This window comes from Filicampus tigris, chromosome 20 (assembly GCF_054856515.1).
Source record: "Filicampus tigris isolate MCC_2025a chromosome 20, RoL_Ftig_1.0, whole genome shotgun sequence".
In the NCBI taxonomy this organism is placed as follows: Eukaryota; Metazoa; Chordata; class Actinopteri; order Syngnathiformes; family Syngnathidae; genus Filicampus; species Filicampus tigris.
The window spans coordinates 10,850,607-10,865,743 of NC_141236.1; the positions used below are offsets into that span (position 1 = coordinate 10,850,607).

General features: G+C 48.5%; 1 protein-coding gene across 1 annotated transcript in view; it reads right to left on the reverse strand.

Moving 5' to 3' along the window:
- LOC147128296 (uncharacterized) overlaps positions 1 to 15,137 on the reverse strand; it is a 122,499-nt gene that overhangs the window by 44,419 nt on the left and 62,943 nt on the right. The window contains exons 5-6 of the mRNA XM_086019112.1: positions 8,266 to 8,334; positions 5,104 to 5,201 (exon numbers count right to left, since the gene is read on the reverse strand). Coding sequence (XP_085875238.1) covers positions 5,104 to 5,201; positions 8,266 to 8,334 — 167 coding nt within the window. The remainder of the gene's footprint in view (positions 1 to 5,103; positions 5,202 to 8,265; positions 8,335 to 15,137) is intronic.

Here is a 15,137-nt window from a genome sequence, read left to right on the forward strand (position 1 = left end):
TCAATAGCAAGGCTTAAGCCAAGCAGCTCTGCCATCCACCCGCCTCCCCCGTAAGTCTTTGAATGCTCGAGTTATTCCCGCATAGGCGCCGCGGAATGCGCTCATTATGCCTCCTTTGCTGAGCATTTTGTTAAACCAACAGCGCTTGTGCCGTCGCTCTGGAAACAATCCCCCAAACATCCAGGAAGGATCTCATCTCCCGCCGCCGCATAAATACTCAAAGAGATGACACCCTTCAACAGTCTGTAATTGTACTTTACCAGGGAGGAGGAAGAAAGTGCGGGGCCAAATCATAAGCCATTATGCTCCGGGACGGCGTGGCGGGCGGAGCGGTGTATCCACATAAAGCACCGGCGACAACCTCCAGCAAATTACCCGGCAGGCTCCGCGAGGAGGGGGAAATATCACTAATTGCCCTCCATTCTGTCAGGTCAATTGACTCTAATTGGAAAAATAATAAAAAGCACACTACCCCAGGAGCTGCGAGCGAGGCAGTCGGCAGGGTCCCTTTTCTGGGGGGGGGGGGGTGAAGTGGAAGAAGAGGAGGAGGAGGAGGGCATGCGCAAATTCCTCTCCCCCGTTCCCAAACAATTACGGCACGTTTTTCACCCTCGTCGCAATTACAGGAAAAGAGGGCACGGGTTACATGGCAGGTGAGGCTAATAAAATGATATGTGATGAGGCGTTTACATGCATAATAGGCCTCATCCTGGTAGTCCTTTCAAGAGGCCTATTTGTGGCTACGCGTGATGGGCCGACGCACGGTGGTCACGGCGTGTCGGGAGAACACGGCGGGAGGGGTCTGGACTCGGCCGGCAATTCTTAGTCCCGTGCTTTGTGCGCATGCGTGGCGCATTACGGGCTGCTTCTCTGGCTCCAAAACCTCCGAATGAAAAGTGCTCCTGTTTGCACAGCCTTGCACTAGTAGGGTGTCACTTTACACTGCAATTGGGGGTATTATGCCAACTGGATGGCGCGCTATCAGAAAGCTGCTACTAAAACAGAGGAAGAAGAAGAGAACAGAAGTTCCCATTTCCTCGAATGAGACCACCTCTGCCTCCACAGGGGCCAGGAAAACACCTGAATAATCCTAATGATGATAACTGGGCGACTTTGGTGCCTTTCGCAAACTTTGTAAGACGTGTAGTCCGTTCATGGTGACCGTGGTGGTCCCGTTTCAATGCCGGCAATCAAGCGGCAGAAAAATGTGGGCCGCGGACCAATGGAACATGGACCCCCAACAAATGTTGCGGCTGTGCAAGTACTGTATGTCATGACGCTGAGGATCATTCTCTTCTCTTGGGGTAGCGGAACAACTCTTGGTCCTTTTGACACGATCAGCACTTGTATTAGACGTCATTAGATTGTGGCAAATGTTTAGTCCCACTTGCCTTCTCCTGCAGTCTTCCCGGAACGGCACTGCCGAATTGGGGCGGTGTGTAAAAGTGTAAAAGCTTCCGGATGACAAAGACATCCTCCTGGGAGAGCCACCGGCACGGCACGTCTCTCCCTCCCACTCCACCCGCCCGCCGGCGACATCTTGCTCAGAGAGGCAAACTCGGGATTATACAGGGAACGTGGCGAGAGCGTCACGATATCAACCATCTGATGAAAGGCCGCATCGTTAGTGACCGCCTTTGATGGGTTTTGAAATGGAAATAGCAGAAAGAAGGGGAAAGGAGTGGAACACGGAGGAGAGAACCGTGGGGGTGGCGGCGGTGGGGACGCCGCCTCCCTCTGGGGAGATTAACGCCACACGAGTCAGGCGTGTCAAGTGGGGGTGTGCGTGAAAAGAAAAAAAAAAAAAAAAAAACAGGTATGGAAAAAATGAAATGCGGGGAAAAGAAAAAGAAAGGCCTTTCTCCTTCCTCTCTTTCCTTCACATCCCAACGTCTCAGATCATCATCGCCGCCCTTATTCTGTCAGCCGCCCGCTTGATGCTGGCTGTCAGAGGTGCGCATCTCCTCCTCGCCTTGTTTTCCTGCGTCTTCCTTCCTCTGCATATGCACAAGTGGGCGTGATGGCGGCACGAGGCGGCGGGGGCTACGGGCTGGCGTTGTCGGCGCCGCGCTGATCCTGACACACCTTTTGAGGGGATCGGGAAGCAAAAGCCGAGAGGAGAGAGGAGCTCGGGGAAAAGTGAGCTTCACGTGGGAGAAGAGTGTGATGGAGGCACTCGGGTGGACATGACACACGCTCGCGATGCACTCCGCGCTTACATACAACTCAAGTAAGACGCCGGCCGGATCACGCCGCCCGTCTTGTCCCACCTGACAGTTGCTTGTTTCGTACTAACAGTTAGCAGGTGACGCGAATCCATCCATGGAGCCGTCTTCAACGGCACTTGTTGTCATTAGGGTGCCAGATGAGCTGGCGGGCATCCCAGGTGACCGCGTACCGGTACGCGCGCGCGGTTTTAATATTTCACCACTTCTGAGCGGCTAAAACTTTCCATCAAGCCTCCACGTTCCCTTACTGCTGTCAGTGACGGCGGACGTCACACTGCGAAGGTTAATCGGTGACGAGGCCGTCAGGCGGTTGGACTGGCCCGGAAATCGAACGGCCGCTACTGACGGTCAGCACGCCCCTGGTTGCGACTCTTAAGTGCATTTTGTTAATAAATTCCATCCCATCCAAGCTGGAGGATTCTAATGAGACTGTATAAAATACTCACATAATCGGTACTGGTAAAAATACTTGAAAAAGAAACCTCAGAGGTTTTTTTTTTTTCTGGTTCTTTAAAGTTTTTGATTGACTTGTGTACACAACAATTGCCTCCTCTTCAACATCGCTGTCGTGAGACATTTAAAGCTGGGCAGGCTGTGTTTGTCACCTTCCTGCTAACGTGTTTTCCCGCAGCACTGGAAGGCATCGCGGGCCGTTGCATCACTTGGAGAGGCGATGAAAAAGAATGGCTAAATAACGGCCCAGCAGGCGACCGCTCGCAGAGATGATACAACCTCGTAAGACACAAACTAACGGCCAGCTGTCTTATAATGAGGCCTGCTCGTTACCATACAACCCCCACCCCCACCCCCCGCCACAAACCGCCTTCGTCCCGTCGCCATCACCGGCGCGGGACATCACAAAGCTGAGGGGCGGGGAGGGGGGTTGGGGTGGGAGATGGGACAGTGGCGTCGGGATATTTCTCGCCCCGAACCCTCTCGGTTAACGAAGCGAGAGCCGCCTAATTAGAGCTCAAAAATTCATGAGGGTCCTCATTAATATTGAATATCTGTTGTGGGCCGCAACTTCAAAATAAGCCCTGGCGTATGCAGATGGAAAAGGTGCGAAGGGAGAGACGCAAGGTGCGCAGAGATAAAGGTGGCGGCAAGGTGGGAGAAAAGGGCGTCGGAGCGAGGCGGGGGCGTGGAAAGGAAGGCGAGGGACGGCGAGGGTGGAGGGGGGAGGACATGAGAGGGAGCCGGGGGACCCTCGAGAGCTGTACCTGGAGAAGAGTTGTAATGTTGGAGGACTCTCCGGGGAGAATATGCACGGTCTTTAATGAGGAGGGTGGAGCACGGCGGCGAGAATAACAGCAAAAAAAAAAAAAAAAAAAAAGGGAAAGGAAGAAAAAAGGAAAAAACATTGTGCTCTTAATCCCTCGCTGAGGGGGGAAGAGAAGCTTTCAAGCAGGTACGCCGAGGTATCACTTTTCAAGTCTCCTTCTGCTCCACATAAAAAGCTCCACCAACAAGCAGCGTTTGCCTTTGAGATCATTCCGTGTATTCCGCGTCGGATTTAGCGGCGAGGGGGAGGACGGCTGCTCTACATTAACGATATGGCAACCCCTTCATTTGCCTCGCACTTTTCTTAAGTCACTTTAGTTTGCTGCTGTTTTTCTTTGGGATCGCTGCGTCTCGCATGTTAGGAGGGCCTCCCAGTCAAAGAGCAAGTCTTTTCTCCGTCGGCCACGCTTAGCCACCACGCGGTGTTAGAAACTCACATTTGTCACAATGCAGCGTTGCCCGTCCGTCTAGTCTAAGTGGCTCCAATTTAGCGGCAATCAGACGAAATCTTGGGGACAAGTTGGTCTTCGAAAGACATCTGGAAAGTGCCAAAATGAGCCGAACGCGACGGCTTGCGTCTTTTTGCGAAGGCTTCCCGGGACCTTTTGGGGGATCTACTCGTGATACGTATGCCCAGCAAATATGTTTCAGTCAAATTAGCTTTGGCTAATCGGCCCACCTTAATGCAGTTTTGGCTCATGTGGAATCTTTAAAACGTTGTTACTATGTCGCGCCCACAAGCAATTTACGATTCATACATTGACAGTCGGCCGTCTGCCTAGTGCATGTGGTTACTATCGGACAGCGATCAAACAAAATCATGTCAGTCAACGGTTTGCATTTGAAGGACGTGTGGAAATGGCAGTTTATCCTCCAATTGAAAAAAGGTAAACCGGCTTCAAACAAAAACAGCTGACGGTGAGTCCGATATTGAATCTTGAGACTTTTTTGTGGCTCCACTCATAATGGACCCGCCAGGCAAAATCCAAGCTGCTGTGAGGGATGAAAGATTCAACTTACCTTATGAGGGTTTTGTGCTTAATGAGGAATGGAAAGACAATTCTGCGCTCCATTTTGAAACAAACACGCAACACCATTTTCTGTTCTAAACATTGTAAAATAAAACAGTCCAATCACAATCAAGCAGCCTTTGTTTACCACTTTATGTCAAAAATCCGACCAAAATCCCACGAGTGCAGAATGTGTGTGCGCCTGTTGTGTTTACCTGGCTGGAACGAGAGTGTCCCTTTAAGATGCCCCTCCAGGGCATCCCCCTGCAGAATAAACAGATGGGCACTAGATGGGTCCCGAGTGGGCCTCATCAGACCCATGCGGGCCCCGGGCCCCAACGCTGCACGCGTGTCTGGAGACCATAAACAAACAAGAGGCCCGAGTGCAGGTCGCCGCCACCCCCGGGACGCCAATCTTTTTCCTGTTTTAGCTTCTACTGTGACACCACACCGACGTACAATACAGCCACGTATTTTGTATTTCTACCCGTTTCCGTGAAGGAGCCGCGTGCGCCCATTCAAAGGCGAGCGTACACAAACATGCGCGTGTGAGCATTTACACAATGGAAACACGCACAACACACCTTGAAGGACGTCCTTTCCGTCAACCCGGTGCAAACTTGGGAGGCGGTTTCCCACGGCGGGCTGTGGGTGACAACAGGGGGTCTGGGCTCCTGGCGACCTGCACGACATGTTGTGTTGTGAGAAGCCGTGACGCACCCCCAAACAAGCCCCCTTTTCATCCCCCTCTCCTTCTTCTTACATCCATTTGTGTTTGTGCGGTCAAATTTAATCAAGATGGCATCTGTTGGTGTTTAACGTGAGTAATTGTCCTGTATAGTGGCTGCGTGTGTAAGCGTGTACATGAGCGTGCGTGCGTGTGTGTGTGTGTGTGAGGGGAGTGTCTTCTGGATAATTCTTGCAGTTGCCATTCGCTGCATAATTTTGCACCATATGTTATCGTAAAAAAAAAAAAAAAAAGAAAAGAGTGGAAAAAAAGATGGTTGTCTTTCGTTATGTGCGTCTTTTCTTTTGATGCACGAGACTTTATTGATTGAAAAAATAAGAATGTGACTTAGCTTGAAATCAATTGACTGGCCAGAGGTTGACCCGATGTGTGCAAATGGACAGTTGCAGGCAGCGACCATTTTTTACAATGTGATGATTTTTTTTTTTGACGACATTTTTCAAGCCTTGGGCTCTGTTGGTTTAACAATGGAAAATATTGACAGTGCATCTTTTTGTTGTTGTGCGTAGGTGCGTTTGTGTTCAACCCCATAATAATGCCACACTAGCAACGTGGAAATGAATTTCCTCCTTGATGACAAATAGAGATTTCATCGAATCCAGCCCTGCATCTTCCCCGCTCTGTGTGAAGACATGCAGCTTACGTGTGTGTGGTGTGTGTGTGTGGTCAACTCGCCTTTGTGTAAGCGTCACAGCAAAGGCTCCGTGTATGTGTATGTGTGTGTGTGTGTGTGTGTGTGTGTGTGCGTGAGGCCATTGTGCACTTGAAAGGGATTCTCTTGAGGGTTTTAATTACGCTACTGCTTAACTTGGCAGCAAAGACGAACGCGTCATTTGGGCTGAAGCCTCAATAAATCTCCGCCGGGCTCAGCGAAGACGCGCCCGGCGACCCACCAAAGACCGGCGCGGACGTGCGGACCTCCCACAGGGGGATGAGGAGGAGGCAGAGGAGGAGGAGGAGCACTCACAGCGGTCACCTGGACCTCCCGGGCACACTCCAAGATGCGCACTCGCCTCGTTCGCAACCACATGAAAACATGACAGGCACATGTCAGCATGATGTGCGCGCATGTGTGTTGAGTGTGTGTGCGTGAGAACGGACAGATTCTTTTGTACATTCTGCGTGTGCGTGCAATTGTACAAACATGTTTAAGATTAAGCGTGTGAATTGACAGATGTTGATATTAAGTGTCAGACTAGACAAACCGATTCTTACGTTATTTCTATGCGCGTGCGTGCGCGCGTTTTGCCCTCACAGCTCTCGACTTTAACATCAAAGTGAGAAATTGTGTCGCTCGTCGGCGCCAAGGTTGCTAAAGTCAAGATAGATGCATGCCCCCGGACCCCGAGCGCCGCACATCAAAAGTGGCAGTGCTGCTAATACGATCACAGTGGGAGTTCACAATGCGAGCTAACCGGCTCTTTAAAGGAGGGGGGGGGGGTGACGAGTACGGGGAGGGGGTCTTATCCACCATCGCCTGGAAGCGGCGCGCAGGCTCGGTGGCGGCACGCATCGATAAACTCATAAACAAACGGTAATTACCAGCCCATTAGAGTCACAAGCTCACAAACACGCGGCCTCGTAATCCCGCGCGCTGGAGGGACGGCGGCGGCGGCGGCAGCGCGTCGTTTTCCACGCCAGCCACCGCGCTAAAATACCCCAGCCAAGCACTTAATGATTTGAGACTAAGGGTGGAGGTGCGGGGAGGGGGGTGCGGGGGGGGCAAACAAAGCATTTTGTCATAAGGAGCTTACGTCCTCACAGGAGACGCCAACAAGCGGCCCTTGTTTGAATTTGCTTCATTTACAGGGAGGGAAGGGGGGTGGAAGTGGGGGGGGGGGGGGGGTGTCTAAATTGATGTTTCATTTGAGGTGGATAAACACAACATTCCTCTACTGGGAGTCATCAGTGGCATAATCGCTTCACTCCAAATCAAACGCACTAACTTTCAACATCATAGCAGCCTTCTTGTTCTTGCCGAGGCGGCGGACTGACTAGTCGACTTTACTAGTCCGTGACTGCGTTTAGCGCTCGACTAGTTGCTAGTCACGCGTTATCGGCTTAAGGAGGACTCGCACTCGCGGAAACAAACTGAATCCATCACCTTAAGTGATCCAAATGGTCTTTGGGAAGTGCTCAAGGAGGATTCTGAACAATTTCTCAGGCCGCAAAGTCCGAGTGGAAGGACAGAAAGAAGAATTGCACTGCACAAAAAGAGCTCAGTCATTATTTACAAAGTCCATGCATGTCCACCGGGCAGAACCAAATGCTGTGGTGCGGTTCTGTGTTTGGCCAAGCTGTGCACATGTTACCAAGCTGTCCCGACCTCGGCCATTCATTTCCCATCATTGACACGCATTCATCCGAAACATTGCGCAAGAAGTGTAGAAAGAGTTCAACAGGCAAGGAAAAAGTGTTTTTCATGAAACAACTCAAGGCGAAAACGCTCCCGGTCTGCTCGGCAATAGTTGCTCGTCAGTAGTCGGGCAACAAATCCTGTCAAAAGTCAGACCTTCAAAATAAAAGCGGGCAGCATAGTCACAGTTTCCACCACACTTTCCCGGCGTCTGGTTTGACAGTCGCACTTGAGGCAGAACACAGTTTGACGATTCGGATTATTCTGTGATTTCTTTTTAAGCATCGGACCGGACAGAAGAAACTGACTGAACAACCAACAGATGGGTCTAGATACTTTTGGGCGTGCCTCAAAATATTAATTTGGGCAAAATTCCCGGCTGGAAGCGAACGTCCGTCAGGATGGAAGCGGGGGATCTCGCGGTTCATTCGTTACACACAGCCCACAGCTCTGCTACGTGGGCGCGCTACAATCACCCGCCACCTTTCTTTTTTTTGAACGTGGCTTTCCTCTGACATTTTGGACATTAATATTGCAGGGAATTCATAAATCCCGAAGTCCATATGCCTTCAAAAGGCACCGGTCAGGTCCTCTAACCTGTGCGTGCGTGCGCGCGTGTGTGAGACGAAGCTGGTCGCTCACCTTCAGCGGAAGATGCCTGAAGCTCGTCTCCATGGTGACATTTCAAGCCAAGCACCCCATTGGCTGAGTCTGCAGGCACACAAACATATAAATAAAAAATAAAAAAAATGTAATCAAATGTTATTTGACTGGAACAACACATCAGCACAGAACACGCGCACACACAAAATGCAAATAAACGTCTGTGTTTTGACAAAATGTGCCGATTGTGCACTTTGTGACGGCGGGGCTTTGGTGGTTCTATTCTGGTGTTCTTCAAAGGGACGCGTGCATTAAAAATGTATTGTTTGTCATTGAAAAAAAAAAAAAACCTGCTAAATGTATTCGTTTAAAAACAAAACAAAAAAACTTCTTCCAGCTGCCTTTGATCTGTACTGGGGGTGTCACGGAGCAAACAAATATGTCACGTTGGTTTACATGTTTAGGGATTTTTTTTTTCTTTTTAAATCAACAATGTCCTTGGGGGTGGTCTTGATATTTTCTTTCCGTTTTCAGTTTCAGATGCAAAATTGCGTTTTGACGTTTGTAACTACTTCGGCATCGCGCTTTGTGTCCATTTTCTCTTTCGTAATGTTGCCACACCTGTATTGTGATTCAAACGCCTAACTGGGGACTTTTAACATTCCTTACAAACATTTTGGACACATGAACACCCTGGTGTGAGTAAAAACATTCTTAAATTTAACCAGCAAAACAAATATTTTTATCGTTGGCCTTGGCGGAGGTTTCCACTCTGCCGTTTTCAATGCCACATTCCAATAAAGACGTCGGGAAGATGACATCAGGCATTCAAGCGGCACAAGTTTCATCTGATTAATGTTAAAGGGCTCCACGCACTCTGGAGGATTTGCATAGTCGGGCCTGTTTTCATCTCCAAAGTCGCACCTTGTGGCTTCTGTCAAGCAGAGAATAGCCGGCGCCAAGGTGTCGCCGCCGTGTCTCATTCTCCCGCCGCCGGCAGACAGATGTTGGCATTTGAGGCGCAACCCTTAAGGGACCCGCCGGCCCTCCTTCGGGTCCAATAGCCCGGCAAATTATATTGACAAACATGCATGAGATTCAGGCAACCTTTTCAGACCGCGCAAACTTTTCAGTGCCTTGGACGGGACATAAATATGCTTCTTTTTTTCCCTCTTTTTAATACCTCACACTGGAGTGGCTTTTTCTTTTGAGTGAAAAAATAACAAATTAAAAAAGGTTGCCTTTTCAGATTTCAGGAGATCCACTCATTGTTTCTGGTGGAACGACCGGCAGGCCTCCAGTGTTAGTCGGCATTTCACATTATCTGTTATAATTCATATTGTGTATTTTTGGCGGACGAAATGATATGGTTTACTTGAAAATGTTGGTGATTAAATACACAATGCCCGCTTTACAGTCAATTTCAACTGGAATTGACAAACAGCTTGAAGCAAGCACACTTTCTTGAAAAAGTGTGTTTAATAAGTTCAAATGTGTTGAATGAGTGTGGGAGGGGTAAAACGATATAAAAAAGAATGATTATCACCTACGACACAAAACTCCCTTCAACTGCATTTCCTTGCGTCTGTCATGCCAATACGTGGTGACAACAGGTGCTGCTCCCCCCCCCCGCCCAGAGCAGTTTTTCAGGTATTTGTACACAATGTTACATAAGATTGGTTGATACATCCAATAAGCACAAACTCAAGTCAAAGTCATCTGCGGGGCTCTCCCAAAAGATCCTCAAAACCTCCTTTCAAATATGGCAAGCCTTTTGCACCCGCTGCCAACAGTCTGCGCAATCTGATTTAGCGTGCACTATTTGGAGTCTTACTGCACTTCGTCAGGCCTCACGTCTGCCGTCTGACCGATTTATAAATTGAATTAAAGTGTACAAGTTATTTTGTCTTCCAAAGCTGTATTTCAGCAATCGTGTGTATTACGACGACTCCTTTTCTCCACAACAGCGGTGTCGCATTTCATGGTCCCGAGTGAGGGGTGGTGAGACTAATCTGTGGCTAAGTGTGCTGGTGCGCCTCATATCGCCCTCCCCTCCCTCCTCTGCGCACCCCCACTGATGCCTCCCTGGGGGATGTCCTGGCTTGGCCGTCAGCTCAGGATTAATTAGAAGAGCTGGTTTTCCCCGCGGACACATTAGAGAGCTCAGTGGCGGTCAAACGGCAGTTGCATTAGCCACGCGGGCTAATACTCGCAACTATCAGCAGGTACCGTAATTAATAGCCTCTTCGCCGCTCCTTACGTAACGACTCCGAGTGAAGGTGGCACACTCCCTCGAGTTTTAGCCGATTGCAAAGTTGCGGTCAAGGAAAATAATCTAGTGGGACTGACAGTGAAATCACAGGCTTGGGTGGATGAGGACTTAGCACAAGAAAATACAAATAGAGGTAATACTTGTTGCTAGAAAGATTTCGTGTTGATCTGTAAGGCAGGTCCAACCTGGAACTTCGAGAGCTTTTAAGGATCCAAGCGTCACTGCAGTCCGCCCAGGATTGGCACACACTAGTCCCACACCACATGGAGACAAAGTGGGTAACACGGCGAGCCCGGCACATCACAGCCCCGCGTAGCGCTCGACACCTCTGCTTTCATCACGCTGTCATTGTGAATTACGGACGGCGGCCGACTGGCAAGGGTAAGCGACACGCTCGCAGCCTGGCAAGCCTCGGCCGCGTGCCTGCCAGAGCCAAAGTGTCTGGCCAAAGGGGGCTGCGCAAACACTCAATAAATGGAGAGCTGGATTCAGGGGGTGGGGGATCCCCGGGCCTCGTGTTGGCTGGGAAAACAATGGCCGTGAAATCACAGGTGTCAAACGGGAGGCCCGTAGGCCAGACGCCAGACACTAACGTCAAGTCCTTGCGCTTGCTCGCTTGTACCGCCTGCACATCAAAATGGAAGCAGTGCATATGTCCATAAAAAAAAACAAAGACCGAGAGGGTCAATCAGAGACCAAGGATGTATTTTGCCCAGGTCTGCTATAAATGATCACACAGACAAACAATGGAAGGGATCATGTGGGAGATGCGGTTATAAAAGAAAATGCAATTTTAGCAGGAAATGAGATCGGCCGCCATTTGCATTTCTGCTTGCGAGCGAAAGCGTTTGAGCCAAAAATAGTTGGCGCAAAAAGGCCCGGGCGGCGGCCTCGCAGGGCTTAACGACAGCGGGGAAAAAAGAAAGACAATAGAGGAGGATTAGGTAAATAGAAGAAAAGGTTGTGTGGCAACAGTAGGGGCGGGCGGGCGGGCGGGCGGCGGCGGCGGCCACGGGGCCTTGCGGGACGCCACTCTGGGACGCACTTCAAGCAGCCAGCATGGATCACAGCCATGACTCACTTTGTTGCCGGAGATGTCAATGACTCATTTATGGACTGGCATGGCAGCTCAATCGCTTTTAGCGCCATCCACACACTCACTCTGTCGGATTTTCCCAAGGCGCAGCCATTTGTCCGATAAAGACGTACGAGAGGGACCGCCTGGATCCAAATATTTGTCTGACTTCAAATTCATGAGATGCGGGATTGATGCTGTTCCACTTCACTCCTGTAGGAGGCATACATGCACATTTACAATGTCAAAAATGTTGCACTGTAGACACTATATCAATTTGAGTCATGATTCTGTTGGATTAGAAATGTTTAGTAAAAGGGCATCTGCATACGGTGCCACTTTAGGAGCTACTCAAACTTTTTTTTACCATGTACATTGGAGCAAACATAACACTACAACGTTGTATGAAAGCACACAAAACTTTATATGAAGATGACAAAAATTAACACGGAGGTTAGCGAGTGATCTCTCTCAATTAGTTATGAGATCAGTTTGATCAGATTAGATTAATTTTGTGCTTTTTATCAGCCAAACAAGGACGCCAAAGAAGGAAAGTTGGAGCGCTCGTATCTGGAGGCTAATTGACTAATTGGCAAACGGAAAGAAACGAGTAAAAGGGCAGCTCGGGCGAACGGCATCCAGCGGAAAATAATTATCTCGGCGTGTACCTTTGATATTCCTTGACAGCCTCAAGCTGGTCACCTCAAAAACAAATTAGCAACAAAAGTGAGCGTGTTCACAGTGCGCAAATATTTCCAACAAGACCTCCCCCCATTCATATCATTTCCTAGTAGTCTTGCAAATAGCAATTTAGCATTCGCACCTCATTTATACTATCTTTTTTGTTTGTTTGTTTTGTTACCCGTATAAAGGAAAATCCGAATTTAGAGTTGCTCACTTTCAGTTTTTTTAATCATTCAAATTTGTGTTGTATTTAGAATATATCTAATTTCACTTCAAGACATGACTAAGATCATTATATCTTATGAGTTGTTGTGGAATTATTTTCCCATTAGCGTATCTTGGCAGCGCACTCATATGTTTTTGTTTTGCATGAAAGCCAATCTCCAAATTGCCACTTGTATGTGCCCCTCCTCTCCCACACAATGCGAGGCCTTTAGTCTTGGGAATGCTGTCTGATTCCTTGGAAGTGGACTTTGGTAGCTGCAAGAAGTAGAGTGGAGTCTGCAAGGACAGACAATGGCACGGTCAAGTTTTGACTTGAAACAACTCTGCCCGCAAACATCCCGACGCCACTTAATTGTTAGTCTGAACGTTAGCCGCCCTCCCCCCCACCATCCCCGGTAGTGTACTCCCAATCCCGTCTAATACCTCCACCGATTACCTCCCGTCTCCTGGCCATCTTTCACTCCCTGGAGCCAAACAATGAGTGTAATTCTTCACGAAAACGTGCAACGTCGAGGGTGAAAGGAGCGAGGAGATGGGAGGCAGGGGCGTATGGCAGCCATTATCTTGTTTATTAAAAGGCCTCTCTTCTCGCTGCCTCCTCCTCCTCCCCACGCAGCCGACCGCACATATTTCCAAAGTCCGGGCACATGTGCCTCTGCTGCTGCTGCTGCTGCTGCTGTTGGAGGGGTCACCCAAGTTGAAGGCGGGGGGGGTGTCATGTCAAACCCAACTCCCAGAAGGCGATGAAAATGTACCACGAATCACAGGTATCTATAATTCGTTATCTGTGAAAAACGAGTTATACAGTATGTAACATTCACAATGTAGTATTTTTATCTTATAATTTGAGTGTGCTGTGTTCCACAAGGGTCATCTTTGGGGCCCATGCAGTTTTGAAATCAATGAATAATCATGTTTATTAATTGTGATGTCAATATCAACCAAAGTAATGATTACTATTTTTTTTTTTTACATAGTCGCCCAGCCCTAATTTAAGCACCGCTGTATATCACTATTTGCCCTACCAAAAAACACATTTTAAAAAATGGGTTAAAATAGCAACAAAAAATTATTGGAAACGTTTTCTTATCATTGGTTTTATATACATTTAAGGCAATCGCACATAGAGTGAAGCTGAATGACATTTCAAGTGTGAATGAAGAAACACTTGTGACCGCGGCAGCTGTCGAAGCAGAATCATATACGCTATCGATGTACAATGTAGCAAGAACTCATTAGCCACATTAGATGGCATGACTGGGCGTTAACCTGGAAATTCTTGTGCTACTTAGCTTCATGTGACGTACGCGTGGTGTTAGACTGGCTGACCTGTGTTCGGATGCCTCACATCCGCTGTTCGCACATTGCACACATGGACACATAAATAACAAGAGCAAAAAGTTCAAATCTATTTGAACTGGAGGTCAAACACAACGGGACACTTACGCTCAAGTGTCTTGGCTTTCTTGTGTCGTGCAGATTTGCAGGAGAAGACTCCTTGTGACGGATTTATTTCAGAGGTGAATCCATATGTCGTCCAAATGTTCGGCCGCATAATGACTAGCACCCCTCGCGCCGGCTGTGGTCTGGGCTTTATCTGCTTCCCATACAGTGAGTAGACAGTATAGCGTGGCCATGTGCGACCCGGACGCTACTGGATGACGTTCACGGTAGGTTAACGGCTGCTGAAGCGCCCCGTAAAATGCTCTTTATTTCTTTATATCGCTTCATCTTACGAGAAAGGCGATGCGGAGCCGACGTAATAACGGCACAAACCCACCCTGAACCCGAATGTGAACACATGTGTCTTGGTGTTCGCCAGCTTTGATGTTTTCACCAAAACAAATTGCACACATGAATGACTTAATGCCGCTGCTACACATTATGCAAGAACACACAACAATCTTTTTTTCGTGACCGCCACAGCTCCATTTGATGGTTGGTTGGGGTCACACTAACTAACTACGAATTACATGAGTTTGGCGGATCGAAAATTGACCGAAAACGACCGCATACAAAATTTTATTTCCGTCTGCTGGAGCAGTCGAAATTGCGAATAAAATCGGAGAAATCGTCTGGTGCAAGGTGCAAGTAAAATCCTGAAAGTTTTGTATCTTTTATTCAATCCTGTTTACCAACTAACCGCCTAAAAAAAACTCGGGCCCCTAAGGCAAACGGATTGCAATGGCCAACAGTTGCAAAATTACGTGGAAATGTTATTTGGGTATAGACGATAGCTTATCAAAGCTGGTAATGTTCCGCCTTTTTCCTAGGTCGCGATTCTCTGTGAAATTGCACACACGTAGTTTACAGCTGCTAAAAGGTCCCGTTAAAAAAAAAACAAACATGTATCCATCTTTCATTATACAAGAAACTCAGATCCACCCTCAGACCAAACGCACGTGTCTCTGTGTTCAAGTTCTTTGGCGTGTTCACTAAACAAATTGTGCACATGAATGAGTGAATCCTGTCGCTACAAATAAGTTGGAGGGGGCAATTAGGCGACCTCTTGTATATTCCACGCCGATGAAGTGTCTACAATGCAGACGCTTTTGCCCGTCTTCTTAAACACTTTGCAGACTTATTTCTAATGTGGTCGCAGAGCGGGGAAAAAATCCAAGTGGGGAAAAAGTGCCAATCACTTATTGAGTGCAG